Source organism: Dipodomys merriami, unplaced genomic scaffold (assembly GCF_024711535.1).
Source record: "Dipodomys merriami isolate MVZ:Mamm:240054 unplaced genomic scaffold, mDipMer1.0.p SCAF_511, whole genome shotgun sequence".
NCBI classification, from domain to species: Eukaryota; Metazoa; Chordata; class Mammalia; order Rodentia; family Heteromyidae; genus Dipodomys; species Dipodomys merriami.
The window spans coordinates 422,954-447,540 of NW_027206082.1; the positions used below are offsets into that span (position 1 = coordinate 422,954).

The 24,587-nt window shown below is 54.4% G+C and overlaps 1 protein-coding gene across 5 annotated transcripts in view; it reads right to left on the reverse strand.

The window, feature by feature from the left end:
• The window catches only part of Dlgap2 (DLG associated protein 2), a 545,299-nt gene that overhangs the window by 414,062 nt on the left and 106,650 nt on the right, over nt 1-24,587 (reverse strand). For all 5 annotated transcript variants that reach the window (XM_069998336.1, XM_069998337.1, XM_069998333.1 and 2 more), the window contains one exon: nt 16,015-16,069. In XM_069998336.1, coding sequence (XP_069854437.1) covers nt 16,015-16,069 — 55 coding nt within the window. The remainder of the gene's footprint in view (nt 1-16,014; nt 16,070-24,587) is intronic.

A 24,587-nucleotide genomic window follows, 5' to 3' on the forward strand; every position in this document is an offset into this window, starting at 1 on the left:
GACTGGGTGAGGCTCCCAGAGTCATGCAGGCCACAGGCTGGGGCTTATTGGCTGTACCACCTGTTTTACCTATGACATTTCCATCTTAAAGTTTCATTCATTCTAGAAATAACAACAGAAAGGAGTCCTGTCAAAGTACCATCCCACATGCTAATGACAACTAAATCTACAACACCATTCTCAGAGCATTCAACTCTGACACAAGCAGAAGAAGTCGGGGTCGCTGTGTACACACCCCATCATCTGCCACCAGGAAGGGGCAGCCACCGCCCACTGTCACCAGGAAGGATCTGAACTGCTCTATGGATCAGAAAAAGAATCCCCTGGGATGAGCAGTCTGACATATCACTTCCTGACTGCATGTAGTTTAATGCTAAGTGGTATCAACAACCAAACACATCACAGCATGTGAAAACAGAGCTTTGTTTATATTTGTAATTATTTCTTAATCTTGAGCCCAATCATTTGCAGTGAAAGTTCAATGCATCCACTCCCAGTATTCATGAGACACTATGACGAGCCTCCTGAAATGAAACATGCAAAATACAAAGCTTGTTCAGTGCCCATGGGTCACACTGTAATCCTAGCTATTCAGGAGGCTGAGAGCTAGCATGAGAAGTAAAGTCTGTAACACTTCATCTCCAACAGCAAGCAACATGCCAGAGTGGACTTGGGGCTCACGCGGCAGAGGGCTAGCTAGCTGTGAGCCAGCACACTGACCTAGCATGGGGTCCTTAATTCAAGCCCCATTAATGGCACAGAAAAGAAGAAATAAATACTTAGCCTAAATATTTCCATTGACTTCTGCCATTTTCAGTTTACCGGATAATTAATTTTCCAGTGAACGTCCTTGTTAATGATGTACTAACAGTTCTCCCACATGCTTTCATGCAGAAGTACCACATGGCTGGGAGTACATGCTCCACACTCCCGCAAACCGGAAATGCAGTGAGCTCCAGCCACCACGTTCTCTCATAAAGATGCACATTGGATCTCAAAGACCAAGCCCAGAAAAAAAAAAAAAACCACTACCAAATATCATCTTTAAACTTTCTCTAGATTACATGCTATGGAAAAAAATTAAAAAGGAAACAAAATCACAGCAGGGTGCCTGAGGCTAGCCTGAGAAGCTCTTGTTTCCTGGGCTCTACAAAGTTGTGGGGCAAACAGTTCTCCGCCCCATTAACAGTATAAAACTTTCCTGAAAGAACAATGTTCATTGTGCCTAATCTCTGCAAGAATGTGCTGCACACCTGCTTCCTTCTGGAATCTGGAGTTTCAGGAACTGATGAGTCGGAGCTCCAGGAAAATCCCGGTGCCTGGGCGCAGGCTGGCGTCCTTGCAGCTGTGCTGGGATGACATGCTGGGGAGGTGAGCCACCCTGTGGCTCTCACCGAAAGGACTCACAAGCTTGCCCGTGGTTTCCCTGGACTTGGCCTTTGTAGCTTTTCCCTTTGCTATTTTGTCTTTCTAGTCTTGCAATATAATAAATCTCACCTGCAAGCACACTACAAGCTGAATCTTGCAAGACATTCCAGCAAATCACCAGAACTGCAGCTGGGCTTGGAGATTCGGACATAATTGATGTCAGAAACGTGACCTGGCGGTGGAATGCCCACTCACTGAAACATGGGGAAAGGAGGGGTGGAGGGAGGGGAGAGTATGCAATCTCACCTCATCCACAGATTGAACAGCAACTGGACTCCTGTCCAAAGTGAGAAGGAAAGCCATCAAGGGCTCAAGATGATCACTACAGCCCATGGAGTTGGCTCCCATGGTCCCAGCCCAGGTCCTCACGTGGACTCTTGGGAGCCCATTTGAGACCGTTTGGATTTTGTGCTCTCCTTCGAGGGGAGGAACAGGACTCCAAGCATCCCCAATGCCAGCTGTGGGTCTGTGAAAGGGACTCAAGGTTTGTGCTGCTCTCCCCCATGTATGAAGGATACAGCTTTAGGAGAAGAGAAATCAAGACAAAAGGGAATGAGCGTACCACAGCCAAGGCTTGCTTCAGGCCGGACTCTCAGGTGCTTTAACTCTAACCGGGATGCGAGGCTAGAAGCTGGCATAAACTGACACGGATGGGTAACCAGGGAGGGTTTAAGATGTACTTTAGGTATTCAGTCCAAGTATATGATTAAAAACTTCTGTAAAATGTGATATGCTTGCAGTTTATAGGCACGGGAACAAGCACCCAAAGCAAGGAATCCTGTGACCAGATAAAAGTAACTTTCTGCCTTATGACATTAGTGGTGCACTGAATTCTAAACTCTTTGAGAACTGTAAATAGAGCAAATATCCACATCTATGATATTGGCTTGGTTTTTTTTTTTCCTGCTTATTCTGAGAAGAACAAGAAAGAGAAAAAGAGGCTGTCTCCAGATGGAAATGCTGCGCCTCTGAACCCCTCAAAAGCAGTTTTCAGTTGTTAGTGGGCTCCGGCAAGATGCGGTTTGGCAGGCTGGAAGCTAAAGGTGTCCTGGCCTGCCACGCACACTCCAGGAGCAGGACTCAGGAAGTCCCGCTTGCCCCCTGCCCTGAGCATGCAGCATCTCAGCCCCAATGCGGGTGCTTCCTACAACCCCAGGTCCACTGCTGCTCAGCTAACGTCCTCACCATCTCCACAAGCTGCTGCTGCTCATCACGCTGCACCAAACTGAAATGAGACAGTGCTACCCACAAATAGGACCTGGACAAAGTACTGACGTGGGGCCTGGGATGCAGGGCTGGCTGCTGCATGCCTGACGTGCCAAGTTCTCCCAGGTGTTCCAGAAAGACAGTGACTCTCTGGCCTTCCCTGGGCTGGCCTGGAACGAGTCTTGGCCTGAAGTGATAGCTCTGCTCTGTCCAGGTGAAAAAATTAAAGCTGATACTCAAAATCAGGAGGGAGACATTGGGACGCTTAAGACAAACTCTGGTCACATGTTTTAGCTGGCTGATCCCAGCTCCTGTGTAGAGAAGTAAGAGCTGGTGTGGGGACAGGATACTGCTTAGAAAGCCCACCTGCAGGTGAAAAAGCTCCCCAGCCTGACATCAGCTGCTCCTGAAGTGATACACAAACTCACAGCACTTAAGCTCTGAAAACACTACACGGTGGGGTCAGTGCGCCCTTCTGAGGGTTTAGGATTTGGCGCCTTGTAGGCAGACCTGGAAAACCTTGACCCCCGGTCCAAGCCCATTTGAGTGGGCAGTGCATCACACATGCAGCCTCAACCGTCCATGGAAAGCAAGCGTCTTGGTGACTCCCGGGGGAGGGGTCCCAAACCCTTTCCCTGGCTTCCCGACTCCATCCCAGTAGCCAGCATGTTCTTGGTCCCTGGCTGTGTTAAGTGTTAAACTGCAGCCATGAATGCAACTGTGTGCGGAGTCTGGGAGTCTCCCCAGGGAGTACAGGCTGCAGTGGGCGAGCCGTGAGGGTCACGCCTCTAATCCCAGCTCTGCAGAAAGCAATCCAAGGCAGACCCAAGCCAGGAGTGAAACGTATCTGAAAAGGAATCCAGAGTAAACAGGGCTGAGGTGTGACTCACATGGTGGAGCTCGCACCTCTGCAGGAGCCAGGCCTTGACTCCAAACCCAAGTGTCTGGGAAAACGCCCTACAGCGGTGCTGGGGACCCCGGCATTCATGTTAAAATGATTTTGCAGCTTTGTTAGGAAAGACAACTATTTCATCTTTTCTCCCTGGATGAGGGTCTTTCCAGTTCATACCAGGCCTTCACGGGTTGTCTGCCCTCAACCTACAACAGCACGTGGCCCAGGGGAAGACTGGGGCTCGGCTCCCCCATTCCTTACCATGAGACAGGATGTGGGTGGCAACATGGAAGTGTGTTGTTCTCAGCCCCCCCCGGAGGTGCAGGACCGGAGCCAGCTCACAGGAGCTCACGCCCAGGACCTGTTTTGTATGCATTTCCCCATTCACGCCACTTGGCCATCTTTGGATATGACCAATATTACTACCCCAGTTTAAAGGTCAAACGGAAACTCCAGGAATCTAAGTAAATGTCACAAGTGTCATAAAAGAAGAGCTCAAACAGTGAATGTATCTTCAGCCTGCAAATCTCAAGATCTTCCCACAGCCTTAGCAGCCTTCCTCTGTTAAAATTTCAAGCATCTCTGTGGCTGAGACCAGCCAGCAATCTCTACATGTGACCACATTCCCACCACCAGGCTGGAGGCTTCCAGAGTAACCGCCATATTGAACAGCACTCGGAGAAGCTGGGAAGGCTGGAGACCCCAGGAGAAGACATTACAGGCAGCAGGCCACAGTGCCACGGCTCCCAGTCACTACACACAGAGCAGACAGGCACAGTGCCACGGCTCCCAGTCTCTACACACACAGAGCAGACAGGCACAGTGCCACGGCTCCCAGTCACTACACACACAGCAGATGAGCCACAGTGCCACGGCTCCCAGTCTCTACACACAGAGCAGACAGGCACAGTGCCACGGCTCCCAGTCTCTACACACAGAGCAGACAGGCACAGTGCCACGGCTCCCAGTCTCTACACACACAGAGCAGACAGGCACAGTGCCACGGCTCCCAGTCACTACACACAGAGCAGACAGGCACAGTGCCACGGCTCCCACTCTACACACACAGCAGACAGGCACAGTGCCACGGCTCCCAGTCTCTACACACACAGCAGACAGGCACAGTGCCACGGCTCCCAGTCTCTACACACAGAGCAGACAGGCACAGTGCCACGGCTCCCAGTCTCTACATACACAGAGCAGACAGGCACAGTGCCACGGCTCCCAGTCTCTACATACACAGAGCAGACAGGCACAGTGCCACGGCTCCCAGTCACTACACACAGAGCAGACAGGCACAGTGCCACGGCTCCCACTCTACACACACAGCAGACAGGCACAGTGCCACGGCTCCCAGTCTCTACACACACAGCAGACAGGCACAGTGCCACGGCTCCCAGTCTCTACACACACAGAGCAGACAGGCACAGTGCCACGGCTCCCAGTCACTACACACACAGCAGATGAGCCACAGTGCCACGGCTCCCAGTCTCTACACACAGAGCAGACAGGCACAGTGCCACGGCTCCCAGTCTCTACACACACAGCAGACAGGCACAGTGCCACGGCTCCCAGTCTCTACACACACAGAGCAGACAGGCACAGTGCCACGGCTCCCAGTCTCTACACACACAGCAGACAGGCACAGTGCCACGGCTCCCAGTCACTACACACACAGCAGACAGGCACAGTGCCACGGCTCCCAGTCTCTACACACAGAGCAGACAGGCACAGTGCCACGGCTCCCACTCTACACACACAGCAGACAGGCACAGTGCCACGGCTCCCAGTCTCTACACACACAGCAGACAGGCACAGTGCCACGGCTCCCAGTCTCTACACACACAGAGCAGACAGGCACAGTGCCACGGCTCCCAGTCACTACACACACAGCAGATGAGCCACAGTGCCACGGCTCCCAGTCTCTACACACAGAGCAGACAGGCACAGTGCCACGGCTCCCAGTCTCTACACACAGAGCAGACAGGCACAGTGCCACGGCTCCCAGTCACTACACACAGAGCAGACAGGCACAGTGCCACGGCTCCCACTCTACACACACAGCAGACAGGCACAGTACCACGGCTCCCAGTCACTACACACACAGCAGACAGGCACAGTGCCACGGCTCCCAGTCTCTACACACAGAGCAGACAGGCACAGTGCCACGGCTCCCAGTCTCTACACACAGAGCAGACAGGCACAGTGCCACGGCTCCCAGTCACTACACACAGAGCAGACAGGCACAGTGCCACGGCTCCCACTCTACACACACAGCAGACAGGCACAGTGCCACGGCTCCCAGTCTCTACACACACAGAGCAGACAGGCACAGTGCCACGGCTCCCAGTCTCTACACACAGAGCAGACAGGCACAGTGCCACGGCTCCCAGTCTCTACACACACAGCAGACAGGCACAGTGCCACGGCTCCCAGTCTCTACACACACAGCAGACAGGCACAGTGCCACGGCTCCCAGTCTCTACATACACAGAGCAGACAGGCACAGTGCCACGGCTCCCAGTCACTACACACAGAGCAGACAGGCACAGTGCCACGGCTCCCACTCTACACACACAGCAGACAGGCACAGTGCCACGGCTCCCAGTCTCTACACAGAGAGCAGACAGGCACAGTGCCACGGCTCCCAGTCTCTACACAGAGAGCAGACAGGCACAGTGCCACGGCTCCCAGTCTCTACACACAGAGCAGACAGGCACAGTGCCACGGCTCCCAGTCTCTACACACACAGCAGACAGGCACAGTGCCACGGCTCCCCGTCTCTGGAAGCTACAGGCCTGTGGGACATTCTAGCTCAATCCAGCACTTGTAAAGGTGGTCAAGGGTGGTGTTGACCCCATTCTGCCTCCTGTGGAGGCTCTGTAGAAGGTCAGGAAGGTAGGAACCGCCGTCAGTCCTCTCTCTCCGGTCAGTGCTGTTTGTTGAAGCTCTGTGAGGAAGCTGATTGGATGTCTTCACAGCCTGTTCCCTAGAACTGCAGATATCCACTGAAATGCCCGTCTCCCTCCTCACCAGGCTGCTGAGAGCCAGACCTCTCAGGAGTGAGGACCACAGGAAGACCCCAGTGTCAGGGCTCTGGTGGCGGGCTGCTGTGAGTCACAGGGGACAGACTCCCCCCACCAAGTCCTTAGAATCGCGCACACACTCCAGCCAGCACTGTGACCAGAGCCCTGGACAGAGGGAGAGCTCAGAGTCCCCCAAGCGTCACCCTCCCCTTCTGTTCACTAGATTCTGCTGTTTTCATGAGTGCCTATTCGTCCTGCAGGGAGTTTGACTGTAATAGTTCTACACATTAGTTCAATGTCCCAGGATCAGATTTTCCCTCTTTCCCTCTTCCTCTTTTCCTTCTCCCTCCTTCTTAAAGCAATGTGAACACCTTTAGCCAGCCTCCTCCTCCCTCCTTCATACACACACATCAGTCCTGCTCTTCCTCTCCTTCCGCCCTCCCCTGTCCACCGGTGTCGCCTCTCAAGGGGAACTTTCCACACTTCTCCTTCGTTGAGTTTCATGGCTATTAACTGCACAAGGGGGTTTCCTGATGGTATCTCACACATGCAGATATTATATTTGAGGCTGAGCAGCCTCTTCTTTTGCTCTTCTTTCCACAGTCCCTTTCCCCACTATGTTTAACAGCTCTCAGTGAGTTTGCCATCTTCATACATCAACAGAATGCATTTCAACCTCACCTTTTCTAATTCATATATTTGTCACTGGTGACTGCCATATCCCAGGGCCGCTGCCTGGAGCCCGTGGGGTCTGCACTCAAGGCCCCACCCCCTGCCGTACACCCAGCCACATGCAGTGTCCTGTCTGCTGGGTCAGGACAAGCCCGCACCAGCCTGCAGCACCTTCAGGAGCAAGTGTCACCGGGTGGGCTGGTGTGCTGGGCAGAGTCCTGGTTGTCACAAACTCCCACCCTGATTCTTAGCATGTTCCTAACTTCCTAGACACGGTCGTTTAAAAATGCTCCCTGCTCTTACTCTGAACATGTGCATTCTTCTATTCTTGTTCTCACATCGCAGGTACAAACACGTGGATTATGCTCTTATTTGACAAATCTGGTTGTTACAGAACGCAAAGCAGTGTTGACAGCACCATTCACTCACTTCTGGGACATGTAACTGTCTCTCTCTTTAGAAGATAATGTCTGTTTGATCTGACCCCAAAATCACAAAAGCCATTTTGCCTGCCAACAGCGGCTACGTTCCTTGGTATGCATCTGACCTCTGGCAGGCCTCAACGGTTTCATTATTTTAAAAGCCCATCTTGGAGCCACTTTCCCATAATTAATTGTGCTTTTCCCTACAGCATACTTCGGCAGCAGACTCCAGGCTTTGTGTGCAAGAACTATTCAATTCTGCTCAGTTAAACTCACCCACTGCCCTGCTCATATGCTGGGCATTGCAGGTTACCTAAATTTTAAGCACTTCCTGGCCCTGGGGAGTCCTATTTAAACATCAGTTTTTCTTATCAGCAAATATCTGAACAGCTGTTAATAAGGACTTAAAGTGGAAAGACCCTGGAACCAGCAAAGAGGGGGGCTTAAGGAGTGATAACACAGAGTTGATGGTGACATCCACACACCCACAGCCTGTGTGTGTCACTCATCCATCCTGTAGTTCTCAGCGGCTTATTCTGGAAAGTTCTAGACTCAGGAGTTGACACTGAGAACATCTGATACCACTCGCTGAGCCCTCAACATAGTTCACAACCTCTGTGGTGCAGACAGAAGCTTCCGGCTTGAGCGGTGTGTCACGTAACAAGCAGGCAGTACCCACCAGAGTGCAGGCCCTCCCGTCCCCAGCCCAGGGCCTGGGACACGCCAAACTTCCCAGCTTCATCTTCTCTTGCTTTCATTATTTGTATATCACTCCTTAATATCCCTGCAAATTAACCCCAGCTCATATCTGAGGAAATGGCTGTAATAAATCAAGTGTTTCCTAGGTGATTTATGTGCCACCTCAAAACCTGTTGAGCAATGAGATTGTGCTGCTAAATAAGCAAGCTTGAGCTGGAAGATCAATCACTGTCTTTACAATGGCATAGTTTAACTCTGAAGTGAGGGTATTAAAACTTCCTAGTGTGTATGGCTTGCTTAAGCTTCCAAGTAGGCAAGGCCAGGCAGAGCTAGCCTGTTTATAAGTCATTCCCACCTCCACAGCTACCCAGACATAGCTGTCCCCCAGAGCCCGGCCCCCCCCACAGCTGCACCCCAGAGCCCGGCCCCCACCCCACAGCTGCCCCCCCAGAGCCCGGCCCCCCACCCCACAGCTGTCCCCTAGAGCCTGGTCCCCACCCCACAGCTGCCCCCCCAGAGCCTGGTCCCCACCTCACAGCTGCCCCCCAGAGCCCAGCCCCCACCCCACAGCTGCCCCCCAGAGCCCAGCCCCCACCCCACAGCTGCACCCCAGAGCCTGGTCCCCACCTCACAGCTGCACCCCAGAGCCTGGCCCCCACCCCACAGCTGCCCCCCAGAGCCCAGCCCCCCCCACAGCTGCACCCCAGAGCCCGGCCCCCACCCCACAGCTGCCCCCCCAGAGCCCAGCCCCCACCCCACAGCTGTACCCCCAGAGCCCGGCCCCCACCCCACAGCTGCCCCCCCAGAGCCCAGCCCCCACCCCACAGCTGCCCCCCCAGAGCCCGGCCCCCACCCCACAGCTGCCCCCCCAGAGCCTGGCCCCCACCCCACAGCTGCCCCCCCAGAGCCTGGCCCCCACCCCACAGCTGCCCCCCCAGAGCCCAGCCCCCACCCCACAGCTGCCCCCCCAGAGCCTGGCCCCCACCCCACAGCTGCCCCCCAGAGCCTGGTCCCCACCTCACAGCTGCACCCCAGAGCCTGGTCCCCACCTCACAGCTGCCCCCCCAGAGCCCAGCCCCCACCCCACAGCTGCACCCCAGAGCCTGGTCCCCACCCCACAGCTGCACCCCAGAGCCCAGCCCCCACCCCACAGCTGCACCCCCAGAGCCCAGCCCCCACCCCACAGCTGCCCCCCAGAGCCCGGCCCCCACCCCACAGCTGCCCCCCCAGAGCCCAGCCCCCACCCCACAGCTGCACCCCAGAGCCCAGCCCCCACCTCACAGCTGTCCCCTAGAGCCCGGCCCCCACCCCACAGCTGTCCCCTAGAGCCCGGCCCCCACCCCACAGCTGCCCCCCCAGAGCCCGGTCCCCACCCCACAGCTGTCCCCCAGAGCCTGGTCCCCACCCCACAGCTGCACCCCAGAGCCCAGCCCCCACCCCACAGCTGCACCCCAGAGCCTGGCCCCCACCCCACAGCTGTCCCCTAGAGCCTGGCCCCCACCCCACAGCTGTCCCCTAGAGCCTGGCCCCCACCCCACAGCTGCACCCCAGAGCCTGGTCCCCACCTCACAGCTGTCCCCTAGAGCCCGGCCCCCACCCCACAGCTGTACCCCAGAGCCCAGCCCCCACCCCACAGCTGCCCCCCCAGAGCCCAGCCCCCACCCCACAGCTGTACCCCTCAGAGCCTGGCCCCCACCCCACAGCTGTCCCCTAGAGCCTGGCCCCCACCCCACAGCTGCACCCCCAGACCCTGGCCCCCACCTCACAGCTGCCCCCCAGAGCCCAGCCCTCACCCCACAGCTGCCCCCCAGAGCCCAGCCCCCACCCCACAGCTGCCCCCCCAGAGCCCAGCCCCCACCCCACAGCTGCCCCCCCAGAGCCCAGCCCCCACCCCACAGCTGCCCCCCAGAGCCCAGCCCCCACCTCACAGCTGTCCCCTAGAGCCTGGCCCCCACCCTACGGCTGCACCTCTCAGAGCCTGGCCCCCACCCCACAGCTGCACCCCAGAGCCCGGCCCCCACCCCACAGCTGTCCCCCAGAGCCCAGCCCCCACCCCATAGCTGTCCCCTAGAGCCTGGCCCCCACCCCACAGCTGCACCCCTCAGAGCCTGGCCCCCACCCCACAGCTGTACCCCTCAGAGCCTGGCCCCCACCCCACAGCTGTCCCCTAGAGCCTGGCCCCCACCCCACAGCTGCACCCCCCAGAGCCTGGCCCCCACCCCACAGCTGCCCCCCCAGAGCCCGGCCAGCTGCCCCCCCAGAGCCTGGCCCTCACCTCACAGCTGCCCCCCAGAGCCCAGCCCTCACCCCACAGCTGCCCCCCAGAGCCCCGCCCCCTCCCAGTGTTCCAAAAGAGGACTTGTAGCACACTCTTGTCCTCATATTCCACCATCCCACCACAAGGCTCCTGTGCCATGATGTCACTCGGTGACAATGGATGAGCACAACGGGGAGAGAGACACGGCTGGCTTTGCCTCCCACCCCCCCCCCCCCGTCCCCACGGGCCAGTACATCACACATAGCAAAAACAGAAGACAAACACACCACCCAGCCAAGGGTCCCACAGTACATCACACATAGCAAAAACAGAAGACAAACACACCACCCAGCCAAGGGTCCCACAGTACATCACACATAGCAAAAACAGAAGACAAACACACCACCCAGCCAAGGGTCCCACAGTACATCACACATAGCAAAAACAGAAGACAAACACACCACCCAGCCAAGGGTCCCACAGCCAGGGCCCAAGGCCAGAGCAGCTGACCGGAGACGGGTCCTGTATGGCTACTCCAGCTCCACTATTGTTTGGAATGCTTCTTGTGAATGCATTAAACTAACTTCAAAATCTAACATCAAACTGTCAATTTCATATCTGATAATAATGCATTTTTACATACCAAGAATTTTTACTCTCAGAATAGTTACAAATGCTTAGTGGGTACATGGACTTTAATGTAAGTTTTTAAATAATACACTTTAAAATTTGTGATAAAGCCAGGCGCTGCTGGCTTACACCTGTAATCCTACCTACTCAGGAGGCTGAGATCTGAGGATCACGGTTCAAAGCCAGCCAGGGCAGGGAAATCCGTGAGACTCTTATCTACAACAAACCACTAGAAAGCCAGAAGTGGTGCTATAGCTCAAATGGTAGAGTACTGGTCTTAAGCTGAAGAGGTGAGGGATAGTGCCCGGCCCAGAGTTCAAGCCCCATGACCGACCAAAAAAACATTGTGATAACTCTCAAAAGCACTGAATCAGTGCATCTTCAATTCAAATAGGTTGTATTATCCCAAATATCAGTTCATCTAAACACTGTAATAAAAGATGGGGCACTAATTCCTTAGGTAAGAACTGAAGCTGGAGGATGCAGACAAAGCAAGCAACTGCAACTTCACCACAAGTCTGCCAGGCCTGCACTCGCAAAGAGCCTGGCTATGCAGTGCAGTGCTGAACTCAGAGCTGCAGCGAGCAGGCTGTGCAGTGCAGTGCAGTGCCGAGCTCAGAGCTGCAGCGAGCAGGCTGTGCAGTGCAGTGCAGAACTCAGAGCTGCAGCGAGCAGACTGTGCAGTGCAGTGCTGAACTCAGAGCTGCAGCGAGCAGACTGTGCAGTGCAGTGCTGAACTCAGAGCTGCAGCAAGCAGGCTATGCAGTGCAGTGCTGAACTCAGAGCTGCAGTGAGCAGACTGTGCAGTGCAGTGCTGAACTCAGAGCTGCAGCGAGCAGACTGTGCAGTGCAGTGCTGAACTCAGAGCTGCAGCAAGCAGGCTATGCAGTGCAGTGCTGAACTCAGAGCTGCAGCGAGCAGGCTGTGCAGTGCAGTGCAGTGCTGAACTCAGAGCTGCAGTGAGCAGACTGTGTAGTGCAGTGCCGAGCTCAGAGCTGCAGTGAGCAGGCTGTGCAGTGCAGTGCTGAACTCAGAGCTGCAGCGAGCAGGCTGTGCAGTGCAGTGCTGAACTCAGAGCTGCAGCGAGCAGGCTGTGCAGTGCAGTGCTGAACTCAGAGCTGCAGCGAGCAGGCTGTGCAGTGCAGTGCAGAGCTCAGAGCTGCAGCGAGCAGGCTGTGCAGTGCAGAGCTCAGAGCTGCAGTGAGCAGGCTGTGCAGTGCAGTGCAGAGCTCAGAGCTGCAGCGAGCAGGCTGTGCAGTGCAGTGCCGAGCTCAGAGCTGCAGCGAGCAGGCTGTGCAGTGCAGTGCAGAGCTCAGAGCTGCAGCGAGCAGGCTGTGCAGTGCAGTGCTGAACTCAGAGCTGCAGCGAGCAGGCTGTGCAGTGCAGTGCAGAGCTCAGAGCTGCAGCGAGCAGGCTGTGCAGTGCAGTGCAGAGCTCAGAGCTGCAGCGAGCAGGCTGTGCAGTGCAGTGCTGAACTCAGAGCTGCAGCGAGCAGGCTGTGCAGTGCAGTGCCGAGCTCAGAGCTGCAGCGAGCAGGCTGTGCAGTGCAGTGTAGTGCTGCACACCCAGCAGCATCCAGGATGTGTCCTGCTTTCAAGAGTGCAGTGTCTGTACTGAGGTCTACTGGATGGCTACAGGGTGGGGTGGGGAGGAGAGACAGGGCTGAGGCAGCAGGGTACCTTCCTTGTTGGCCTCAGAACACTCCGTGGGGGAGCAGAGTTCAGTATCAAATGCAGGGGTTCCCCAAAGAAGTCCCAAATGCACTGGTCTTTACAGAGCTCTTGGGAACTACAGAGCGGCGTAATTGGGGGAGCTCGACCTGGAGCCTTGACCTCCTGAGTGCCAAGTCCTGTGCTGTTAAATGCCAAGTCCTGGGGTTATCATTCAGAGGCAGTGCTTCAAGAGGCAGTGGAGGATGAGGACATTCAGTAGAAATCCACCCTTGCTGGTGTGCAAAGAGCATAAAGTGCAGACAAAGCCAGAAGCCTCGCCAGAAAGCATGCTTAGGCGCCCCTCACCCCCACAGCTCTGCAGTGGCCTAGGCCGGATGACACAGCCCCTTGTGTGCTCAGTCAACTCCAGGGCCGGTCCTGGACCCACTCAGAAGAGAAGAACCACGGCACGTTCAGCCTGGGCTGTGGACTCAGCGCCCGGAGCCTGAGTGAGGTGGTACGCTGCCACTTGGCCGCACAGGTGCCCCACCCAGAGGCACCGCTCCTGGCAGCCTGGACAGCAGGTGAGATGCAGCACACTGCCCGAAGCAGGCCTGTCCAGGAACACACAGCCCCGAGCCCTGCTGCCCAGGCACACGCATTGTAAGGGTCACACCGTTAGCACCAACATGAGTCAGAGGAAGAGTGAGGTAAAACCTGAGTGGAAGCCAGGGCATCACAGGTTGGGCACCCTCAGCCCCAGAGTCTTCTTTCAGAGCCACATCAGCCCTCACAATTCTGCCGCCCCCAAGACCAAGCATCCCTCTCACTGGGGAAACACAAACTCTCCCAGACACCTCAGTTCTCCTGAGCAAACTCCCAAAGAAGCAGTGCTAAGGAATAATCAATGAATTCACTCTGCCTCTTCATCTCACTGACCAAAATTATCCTAAGTAATCAAAACAGCAGGAGACAATAGGGATACGTTTATCCTTCAAAACCCACCAGAAACAAGTACCAAGTTAATGTCAGTAACAAATAAACAAGTTAATGTCAGATACAGAATTTACAAAATAAGGAAAAAATAAAACAAGAAAATAAAAGTGGCCGCTCCCTGTGAAGGTGATCTGTTTTTTACTTATGGCTTACAAAAGCACATAGCATGTGGCCCACATCCTATGTTTAAGTGCACAGTTCAATGCATTAAATGTGTTCACATTACTGTAAAACCAGTGCCACCAGCCATCTGCAGAACATCTGCAGAACGGTTTTCAATCTCTGAACTAAAGCCAGCCTGATACCAAAGCTGATCTCTTCACTCAAAAATTGTAGAAAGTATTGTATTGAATCATCAGAGCAAATGCTAATCACACTTGTGTTCTTAAGGACCTATACAAGCCACCGAAAGGCAAAGGCAGTTGGCACCGCGTTTCCAAACAAGACTTCCTAACTACGGAGGCAGGCTGGACACGCTGGACCGAGCCCTATGGTAAATCTGAATTGCGAATGCAAACACACTACTTAGAGTTACAATTCTAACCACATACTGCTCCTTCCCCTTGATGGAATCCCTTCCTTTTCACACCCACAGCCTGAGTCTTGTAGCCTCAAGGTGCAATGTGCCATAGTTTACAAGTTATTTTAAGGGGTTACCAAGCCAAGGTCTCCAAGAGTCAAGTTTCAGTGGAGGGAGCCTCCTGGAGCCTGGGTCTGGCAACCTAGATTCTTGGGGTACCAGTATCTTCCAAATTAACTTGAAGCTTCGCACATAACAAACTGTCTCAGACACAGGAGTGTGGAGCTTACAAGCCCCCTGGGGCCCTCGGGCAGGGCTGCATCACTGTTCCTGACACTTCTCAGAACCCGCCCTCTTGGTGAGCCTGGCCAGTGACTCCTTCTTCAACTGCATTAGACTCAGGATTAGCATCAGGGACTGTTGGCAGCACCCTTTGTTTCTGCACGTGTGATGTGCTTGTGTGTGTGCACGGCTAACCAAGACTTTGAGAAAATAAACAGGTTCAAGAACATCACCCATGTTGTAAATGTGCTTCTTCATTTGCAGGAAATAAGCTTTGCTTTGTAGCTGAGATGGATGGATTCCATGGGTAGGGATGGAACATGAACCATGAGAGGGACTTTTTGAAAATAACTCTACACACGCCACGCACTATGTCTTTTATACTACTCATGCTTTACACTGAAAGGCATGTGAGCAGACCTGCAGTGACCTTCAGCGACCACTCTGCCCAGCTGCTGGGTCACAGGGCTGTGTTACAAGTGATCTCAAAGAGTCCATCAACATCAATTTGTTTAGCTAGAAAGCAAATGAAGAAATGCCAACTAACCTCTGTTTCATACCCCACAGAAATCTCCTGCAATACATACTCGAATCTGACAGGACACAACTGACTCCAGGAGCAAGGAAGATGTAACGGGCCCTTTACAGGAGACACGCCACGCTTTCTATCTCCTCCTCAGAGGTTTCTGCCATTGGTGAAAACACATTAGCACCTCCACACGGGGAGTAACTGAAATACAGACTGGTGACACAATGCACCACGCCTTCTGTCACCCTAATCATCATCACAACCGACATCAGCCCCCCTGAAGGCCTTCCTTTCCTCCAGCCCACTTCCTAAGGGAAAACACAGCACACCGTAACCTGCAGCCACCCCATATTCTCACAGGAGAACCCAGGCCCCACTGACCCCAGAGACTGTGGGTCCAGACAGCACCTCTCCTGATGGATGGGAAAGGCTGAGTCACCGAACATACCCCACACGGGCCACCAGTGGGACTGTGTGCTAGCAGCAATATAACAAGTGAATGAAACAATGTTGAAATGAGTTATCCAGCTTTATCATGCACACAACTTCCCTTGAAAGTCCAGGACAACCATCACCTAAATCTGTTTCCTTCATCAATAAAAGCAGACCTCTGAGCGCAGCTTGTAACTCACTGCATAATGCAACAGTCCAGCTTTTCGTGGCTTCTTCCAATTAACATGCAAACTAGAACTAAAAACATCAACAAAGAGCAAACTATAAAATATCTAACTCAGGAATCCCATGTCTGAACCCTCACCGATACACAACTTGACATTTCAAACCAAAGAAAGCAGGTACTTTACCTGTGTTCCTGTCTGGCAGGATGCAGCAGTGCTTCTGCAGGATGCCGGGCAGAACCTGTTTCAAAACAGATAAATAAAGCGCACTTGGTTATTATGCAGAGGGAGGTATCTCATTAACTGATGCAAAGATTCTTCTAATAAGGTACAAAGTCATCACACCCAGGACAGGCCAACAAGCTAAACAATATGGACACAGGCGGCGATACACAGTTTTCATCAAAAAGGTTAATCAGGTGAGTGTGCGGCATGTGTGCTCCTGAGACGGGCTGCCACGGGTGCTCACTCCCCCAGGGCCCTGGGAGATCTAGAAGGCCGCACCCAGCGGTCACTGCAGGCGGGCAAACGGGCCCACCGATTTTCACGAAGGCTTTTAAAACAGCACATGCGATTAGAGCCTGAACAGGGAGCGTTACACCAGCTGTTCCTCAGGGCACCCACCCCTCAGGGAGGAGACACCTGAGGAAGGCTGCGCCGACGTGGAAGAAGGCACCGTGCGTGACTAGCGAGGACAAAGGGAAGATGAGAGCAGATAGATTTTCAAGAAAATTCCTCAGTGGAAAGCAACTGAGGAGCTCGGGCAAGGAGCTAATCTCCCGCTGATGAGTCTGAGGGTGACTTCATGCCCTGCCTCCTGAGCCAGGTAGAGAAACGTGAACCCTCCTCGCACGCACCCACGTGCACCAGCCACCCCCTCCACTCCCTGTGGCTGCCGACAAAGCTCACAGGCCGGAAGCCAGACCCAGTCGCCAGGGCCCAGGGCCCCAGAACCGCCCGGCTGGACTCACAGCCAGACCCAGTCGCCAGGGCCCAGGGCTCCGGAACCGCCCGGCTGGACTCACAGCCAGACCCAGTCGCCAGGGCCCAGGGCTCCGGAACCGCCCGGCTGGACTCACAGCCAGACCCAGTCACCAGGGCCCAGGGCCCCGGAACCGCCCGGCTGGACTCACAGGCCAGCGCAGGTGGAGCAGGGCCCAGGGCCCCGGAACCGCCCGGCTGGACTCACAGGCCAGCGCAGGTGGAGCAGGGCCCCTCAGGTACCACAAAGGAAAGCACGCTTCCCTCTTAACCACACCTCCCTCTTCCATCTCCCTCCAGTTATCCTGCATTGAGGGAAGAATAGATCTCTCCTAAGTACAATCCATCACAAGCAAGACAGATTGGTGACCTTTGACTCTGAACCTCTCAGGGACACAAAAAAAAAAGCAATGAGCAAATCAGTATTTGATAAATACCATGAAAAAATGTGTAATTAAGGCTTTGAAATCTTCCTCACTCACACCCAGCTGACTGCTTGTACGAACACTGCTGAGACCATTGCTCACAAAGTGCTAAGAGCAGGACACCCACCATGGGTAGACAGCACGGCTGTTCTTCACCAGCCAGGATGTTCCTGTCTCTCTTCCCCCCCACAGTAAAGCCCGTGCCCACGGTCGGAGGAGCAGTGCCCAACCACACGGCGGGCAGACTCCAGTGTCCAGTGTCCAGTGCATCCAAAACCGTGCACCCTCCTGGCCTGCTTGGAAAATGAAACTGCATTTCCACTAAAATCTCCTACCAAACCCACAAAACCCACAAAGTCCAGAGAGAAAAGTGCTGGCCAGCTCAGATCCCTTGTAACTGGACCCGGATCCATGCCCAGGACAGCGGGGGACATGGTTGCTGGGATAAGGCTCTCTTAAAGAAGGCCCACAGAACATGGCCACAGTGTGATTCTGTGTCCTTTCCCATTTCCCCTAGCACTGGTCCTGAGCCCCAGTGTAACAGTGGACCGCCCACAAGTTCCTCTCAAGGACAGCCCTGACGTACAGGGCTGTTTCTGCATGACCCCACCAAAACATGAGCCAATTTCATCCAGGGGAATGTCGAGTGGGAAAGGCTTGCACGGCTTTGAAGAAGGGAGGAATAGAGTGTCCCTGTGGACATGGCAGCCACAGGCGAGCACCACCAGCACCCAGCTCATGCCTATAACCCTAGCTACTCAGAAGACTGAGACCTGAAGGCTGTAGTTCAAAGCCAGTCCTAGAGGAAAAGTCTAAAACACTCCATCTCCAAATGGCCAGCAAAATTGACACACTGAAAATCTGGCTCAAGTGGCAGAGTTCCAGTTTTGAGCACAAAAGTGAGTGAAAGTGTTAGGTCCAGAGTAGGAAGAAGATAAGGAATAAGGGAGGGAGGAAGACAGGGAGGGAAGAAGGGAGCAAGGATGAAAGAAGGAAAGAAGGAAGGAAGGGGGGGGACAAGAGAACATAGGAAAAAATACAAATCAAGAAATACTATTCACATGCAAAACTTATATAAAAAGTTAACAAAGATGGAACACTTACCACTGAATAGAATAATTTCAGCATTAACAAAGAAAAGAAGCTGGCACCTGTGGCTCAGGCTGGTGATACTACAGGAGGCTACAATCTGAGGATCACAGATTGAAGCCAGCCAGAGCAAGAAGTCTGTGAGACCTCTCTCCAATGAATCACAGGAAAACCCAAGGTAGCAGTGGTGCTGTGGCTCAAGTGGTAGAGGGACTTCCCTGAGTAAAAGGAGCCAGGGACACAGGGGCCAGAGCCGGGCTTGACCGTGATGGAGATCACAATGCTGTCACCCTGCAAAGCTGGCTTCCTCTCCCAGTGGGGCACCCCTGCAGGGTCCCCACAGATGCTCCCTCCCCTGGACCCATGTCCTGGGGCCACATCCACAAGGGAGGATCCGCCCAGAGCTGTGGATATCAGGAGTAATTTCCAGACATGGGTCCTGAGGACCAGCCATTCCTGCTCCAGGGCCAGCTCACTGGGTGCAGGGCCTGGACGATGGACGATGATGCTGGTGACGTCTAGTCCAGCTGCTAGCTCCCCCAGAGCACCCCCAGGCTGCTGGCAAGGGGCACAGCTTCCCATGCAACCCCAGGTGCTTTGACAGGCCCATCAGCATCACATCCTCCTGCCAGGACAACAAATCTTCAAACACCCAAAGTAGCATTTTATTCTACCCCCAACAGGAAAATAGGAGCCAAAAGAAGTCATAAACAGTTCATGTTGGAATTTGTCTTGCCTTTCCTAAAGACAGACAATTGGCTTCAAAAATGGTGCTCATATCTAATCTTGACAATTTCCTCCCAGTCATGGACCTGGGAAGACACCTGCGCTAAATCTTGAATGGAGCTGCAGCCTGTGCAAATGCTACGCACACATCCCTGCCCGCGGGGGCTCTGGCTGAAGGGAAGCCAGGCAGCCGTAATGGGTTTATTCTCCCTCTCTGAAGGATTTACAGAAGGCCGCAGAGGAGAATGAAATTACCCTTCCAGCCCAAAGGCACTTTTAAAAGTTCAATTCCACTCAACCTGCCTATTCTATGAGAGCGTTTAACTGCTGGGGATAATTGGAGACATTGTGCTCTGCTTGCCAGGAGCAGCCGTGTGACACAGAACGCACTCAAAGGTCTCCGGAGTCCTCAGCAGCCGCCCAAGACTGGGAGCTCAGGCATCCTCGCACTCAGGGCCAGGTCTAAGGGCTTCTGCCACTTCTCCATGACAGCCAACAGCGGGCCCTGGCTACAAACACGTGAGAAAATCAACCAGAGTTCAGGGCCGGAGGTGCCTGCCGCCTTGCCTCGCTCCAGCCAGAGCACCTGCTGGGGCCCTGTCTCCACACCAAGGGCATTCTGGGAGTGGAGGCTGGGCCTAGCCTAACTCTGGGTACACAAGCATAACGTGATAAAATGTAAGAGTCCAGAGTTCAAGCTAGGAAGTGGCAGTGTCATTCCTAACTGCCAGACCTCAGCCCAGTCCTCCACACACAGAGGATGGATGAGCAACCTGCTGATGGAAGGGAGGAGGTGGGAATCACAGCAGACCATGGCCCGTCGGTCGGGGCTGCAGTGAAACCCTTTGTACAACTAACCTATGCTAGCAAAATGGTGAAACAACATTTAAAAATGCGTGGAGCTGTTCATACATGCTCCCTGTAACAACTGATGGCTGGCTGGCACCCACCAGCCACCACCACAGACCCAAACCGCAACGACACACAGTCACCAAACTCCAGCTCCGCAGCTCTGGTCCACACGCACCGCGTGGATATCAAGGCCTGCTCAGGAGCTTCCTCGGCACATCTGTCCATCATCTGCATGTCTGTCCATCATCCTCACGCCTGTCCATCATCCTCACACCTGTCCATCATCCTCACATCCATCCATCATCCTCAGGTCTGTCCATCATCCTCACGCCTGTCCATCATCCTCATGTCTGTCCATCATCCTCAGGCCTGTCCATCATCCTCAGGCCTGTCCATCATCCTCACGTCTGTCCATCATCCTCACATCTGTCCATCATCCTCACATCTGTCCATCATCCTCACATCTGTCCATCATCCTCACATCCATCCATCATCCTCATGTCTGTCTATCATCATCTGTCCATCATCCTCACCTGCCCTGCTCTGGTACTGTCTTTTGAATGACTGCATAGGCCATTTGAATTTGCTTACTCTGCAGTCAGTTTTAAAATATCTGACTCCAGCCAGCCTCTGTCCAGTTCCAGACATCTAAGGGGGTGTGTCCAGAGACTGGGCATAAGAAGCCTCAGTAACTGTAACCTGCTGTGCTCTGTGGCTCTGGACAGCCAGCCTGCCTCCTTGTGTTCTGAGACCCCCCAGCTCAGCCTCACCGCGCACCCGGGACCGACCCGCACCTCACGTGCACACAGCTCAGCACACCCTGCTGAGGCCATGGGGGAGAACTTCCCGCAGCCGGCACCCATTCCCTGTGAACCCAGGGCTGCGTTCATCGCCCTCCCACTGCTGAGTCCCCCTCCCCCCCCCACAGGTCCCAAAACTGTCACCTACCTGAGACCACGGATAACTTGTGCTGAGCAGGCACCACGCCGCTGGCCCTGGTGACATGCGTCTGGGAGCCTGTGTTCCCCTGTCTGCCCATCTCCCTCCACCTCTCCCGCTCAGTCCCGGCACTAGGATGGGTGCCGAGCACCCACCTGCCTGGTCACCCCCCAACTCTGCATCCCAGGGGCTGCACAGGGCTGGGGTCCCCAGGGCCTCAGGGATGGTCTGCAGCAGGGCTCCGGCAGTCTGCTTCCCTCCCTCCATTCCTTCCTCTGGCCACGCCTCTCCCACCAAGCCCACCCTGCCCCTGAGAGTCCCAAGAACTCCAGAAGCCTGCCTGCTTCAGAACCAGCACCGTGGCTCTCCCCACCACAGCCCGTTTCTCCTCTGAAGCTGGGAACAGGGACAGTGTCCCCAGATGTAGGAGCACTATGTGGCATGGTGCATGCAGGGACACTATGTGGCATGGTGTGAGCACTGTGGCATGGTGCACACAGGAACAGTACATGCATGGTGTGAGCACTGTGATATGGTGCACGCAGGGACATTACATGCATGGTGTGAGCACTGTGTCATGGTGCATACAGGGACACTATGTGGCATGGAATGAGCACTGTGGCATGGTGCACGCAGGGACACTACATGCATGGTGTGAGCACTGTGTCATGGTGCACACAGGGACACTATGTGGCATGGAATGAGCACTGGCATGGTGCATGCAGGGACACTACATGCATGGTGTGAGCACTGTGGCATGGTGCACGCAGGGACACTACACGCACGGTGTGAGCACTGTGACATGGTGCACGCAGGGACACTGTTGCATGGTGTGAGCACTGTGGCATGGTGCATGCAGGGACACTGTTGCATGGTGTGAGCACTGTGGCATGGTGCACACAGGGATACTACATGCATGGTGCAGGTACGACATGCCATTGTACAAATGTGGGGCATGGTGCACTCAGGATACTGCTAATAACCCTGGCACACTGGATGCTTCCACATTCGCTGGCTCCTTCACTGAGCCCTCGCCTCAAGTTTTCCGATGGCTTGAAACCTGCGCACCTGCTCCACATGTCACATGCCCTGAACCACCGGCAGGCCACGGTCTCTTCAGCACATGTCCAACAACTTAACACTGAACACTTGGGCCCTCTAGGACCATGCTCTGCCGCCCCTCCCTTCTTTATGTTTAGGCAATATTTTCTGCCAATGATGACTTCCCCACCTTCTATTACTTCCACACCGGGCACTGGTGGCTCACGCCTGTCATCCTAGCTACTCAGGAGGCTGAGATCTGAGGATCACAGTTCAAAGTCAGCCTGGGCAGAAAAGTCTGTAAGATTCTGATCTCCAGAAAACAGGTAGTAGCTCTGTGGCTCAAGTGGCAGAGTACTTGCCTTGAGCTGAAGAGCTGAAGGACAGCACCCAGACCCAGAGATCAAGCCGCACAACTGACCAAAAGAAGCAGAAGCAGAAGCACAACAACATGCATTAATTCTCTTGTAAGATGCTCAAATACTATAGGTATGTTGGGGCTGGTAAGAAATTATCATTCTTCAATTAAAGCCTTTGGGGGCCCAAAGGGGTTGCCAAACTCTGAACCTACACATGTTTGATGGCAAAAATCCACATCCTTTAATTCTCAAAAACTGAAAAGTATTTATTGTACGTCCCCTTTTCCTGGAACTTCTGTTGCTCAGATGTCGGACTGACCGGACCTAATTTTTTCCACTTCCCACTTTGGCTGCCTAGTCTGTCTTTCTGTTATACTTCTACAAAGTTCCCTCTATTTCAACCCTGCAATGAAGCTCCTGCTACCTCACTGCTCTGTTTCCTGCTGGTGCTTTGTGTTCAGCAGCTGCCTTGGTTTATGAGCTTAACCCGGCCCTTCTCTACTGAGCAACTGAGCGCGGTGGGCCCTCGGCCCTCGGCCCCCGGCACCATCCCCCGGCAATGACACTTTCCTGCTTCTTTGTTGGTTTAGTTATTTTCATGGCAGTGAATGTGGGTGTAGCTTAGCTAATATCAAGACTAAAGCATGATCACTTTACATCCAGCACCCTGAGCATGAGGTCTGACTAGCATCCATAGGTACCCCGCGTGGGGGCCCGTGTGGGGGACCGTGTGGGGGCAAGGTGGTGAGGAGCCAGGGTCTCTGTGACTGAACATACTCCCCAAACACCCACAGCCACAGAACAGAGATGAGAAAGCAATCACACATCAGAGTGGTGACAAGAATGCACCGCACAGGTGGCCTCAGGCCTTGGGGAAGGACACCACAGCAGACAGGGCATCCATCCTGTCTCTGCAGTGCTGTGTGTTTTTATCTCTTTAAACTTTTACACTTGAAACTTTCCTGAAACGCAAGACTCTTGGGGAGCACTGCCGCTTCCTGCCTGTCCGTCTCTGTGGCTCTCACCCTGGACCTCATCTTGGCCCGCTTGCCACTCTTCCTGCATGTCTCTGACAGGCTGGACCTCCTGTGGATTTTAGGACAGATAAGTGAGATGCTTGGTGATGGATGAAGCGGCATTACAGAGTTTAAAATGTTTCTTAGAGCACATGGGCCCCTGAACCACAGACACATTCTTTGTAGCATGTCAAAAACATTAATAAGCATTCATTAATTCTTCCCGACTGATTGAACTTCGAAGAAACTGCCTTGGGTGTGCTTCCTTTGAAATCTGCACCACACGCTTCTAATGAAATGAGACTTCAGAGCCTCTTCATTTTCATGACGCCTCAAGTCTCTGACCTCTGGTCTGTGAATTCTCTGCCTCTTCCTGCTCATTAAGGTGCTGACTGGAGGCAGAGGACTGGACCACAGGCCCACAGCCAAACAGTGGGATCAGAACTTGCATCTCTGCTCCCAGGCCAGCACCTTCCCTGTTCATTTATGTTCTCTACCATGCACGGTGTGCCGAGAGCCATCCACACTCTGACAAGGCCCTGGCTGCCTCCTGGCCCAGGCGGCAGATATAGTGGAAGCAAACTGCCTCGCCAGGCCATTGTTCCAGGCTGTGCCTCACAGCCAGCTCTGTGGTGGAATGTTCCTCTCTGGGCATTGTGGGGTGGACTAGAAAGAGGAGACCAGCACTGAGGGCCGTGTCCACAGTAAACCAGACAGAGAAGACCAGCACTGAGGGCCATGTCCACAGTGAACCAGACAGAAGAGACCAGCACTGAGGGCCATGTCCACAGTGAACCAGACAGAGAAGGCCAGCACTGAGGGCCGTGTCCCCGTGGAATAGACAGAGAAGGCCAGCACTGAGGGCCGTGTCCCCATGGAATAGACGGAGGCGGCCAGCACTGAGGGCCGTGTCCACAGTGAACCAGACAGAGAAGTCCAGCACTGAGGGTCGTGTCCCCGTGGAATAGACAGAGAAGTCCAGCACTGAGGGCCGTGTCCCCGTGGAATAGACAGAGAAGTCCAGCACTGAGGGCCGTGTCCCCGTGGAATAGACAGAGAAGTCCAGCACTGAGGGCCATGTCCACAGTAAACCAGACAGAGAAGACCAGCACTGAGGGCCGTGTCCACAGTGAACCAGACAGAGAAGACCAGCACTGAGGGCCATGTCCACAGTGAACCAGACAGAAGAGACCAGCACTGAGGGCCATGTCCACAGTAAACCAGACAGAGAAGACCAGCACTGAGGGCCGTGTCCACAGTGAACCAGACAGAGAAGACCAGCACTGAGGGCCGTGTCCCCATGGAATAGACAGAGAAGTCCAGCACTGAGG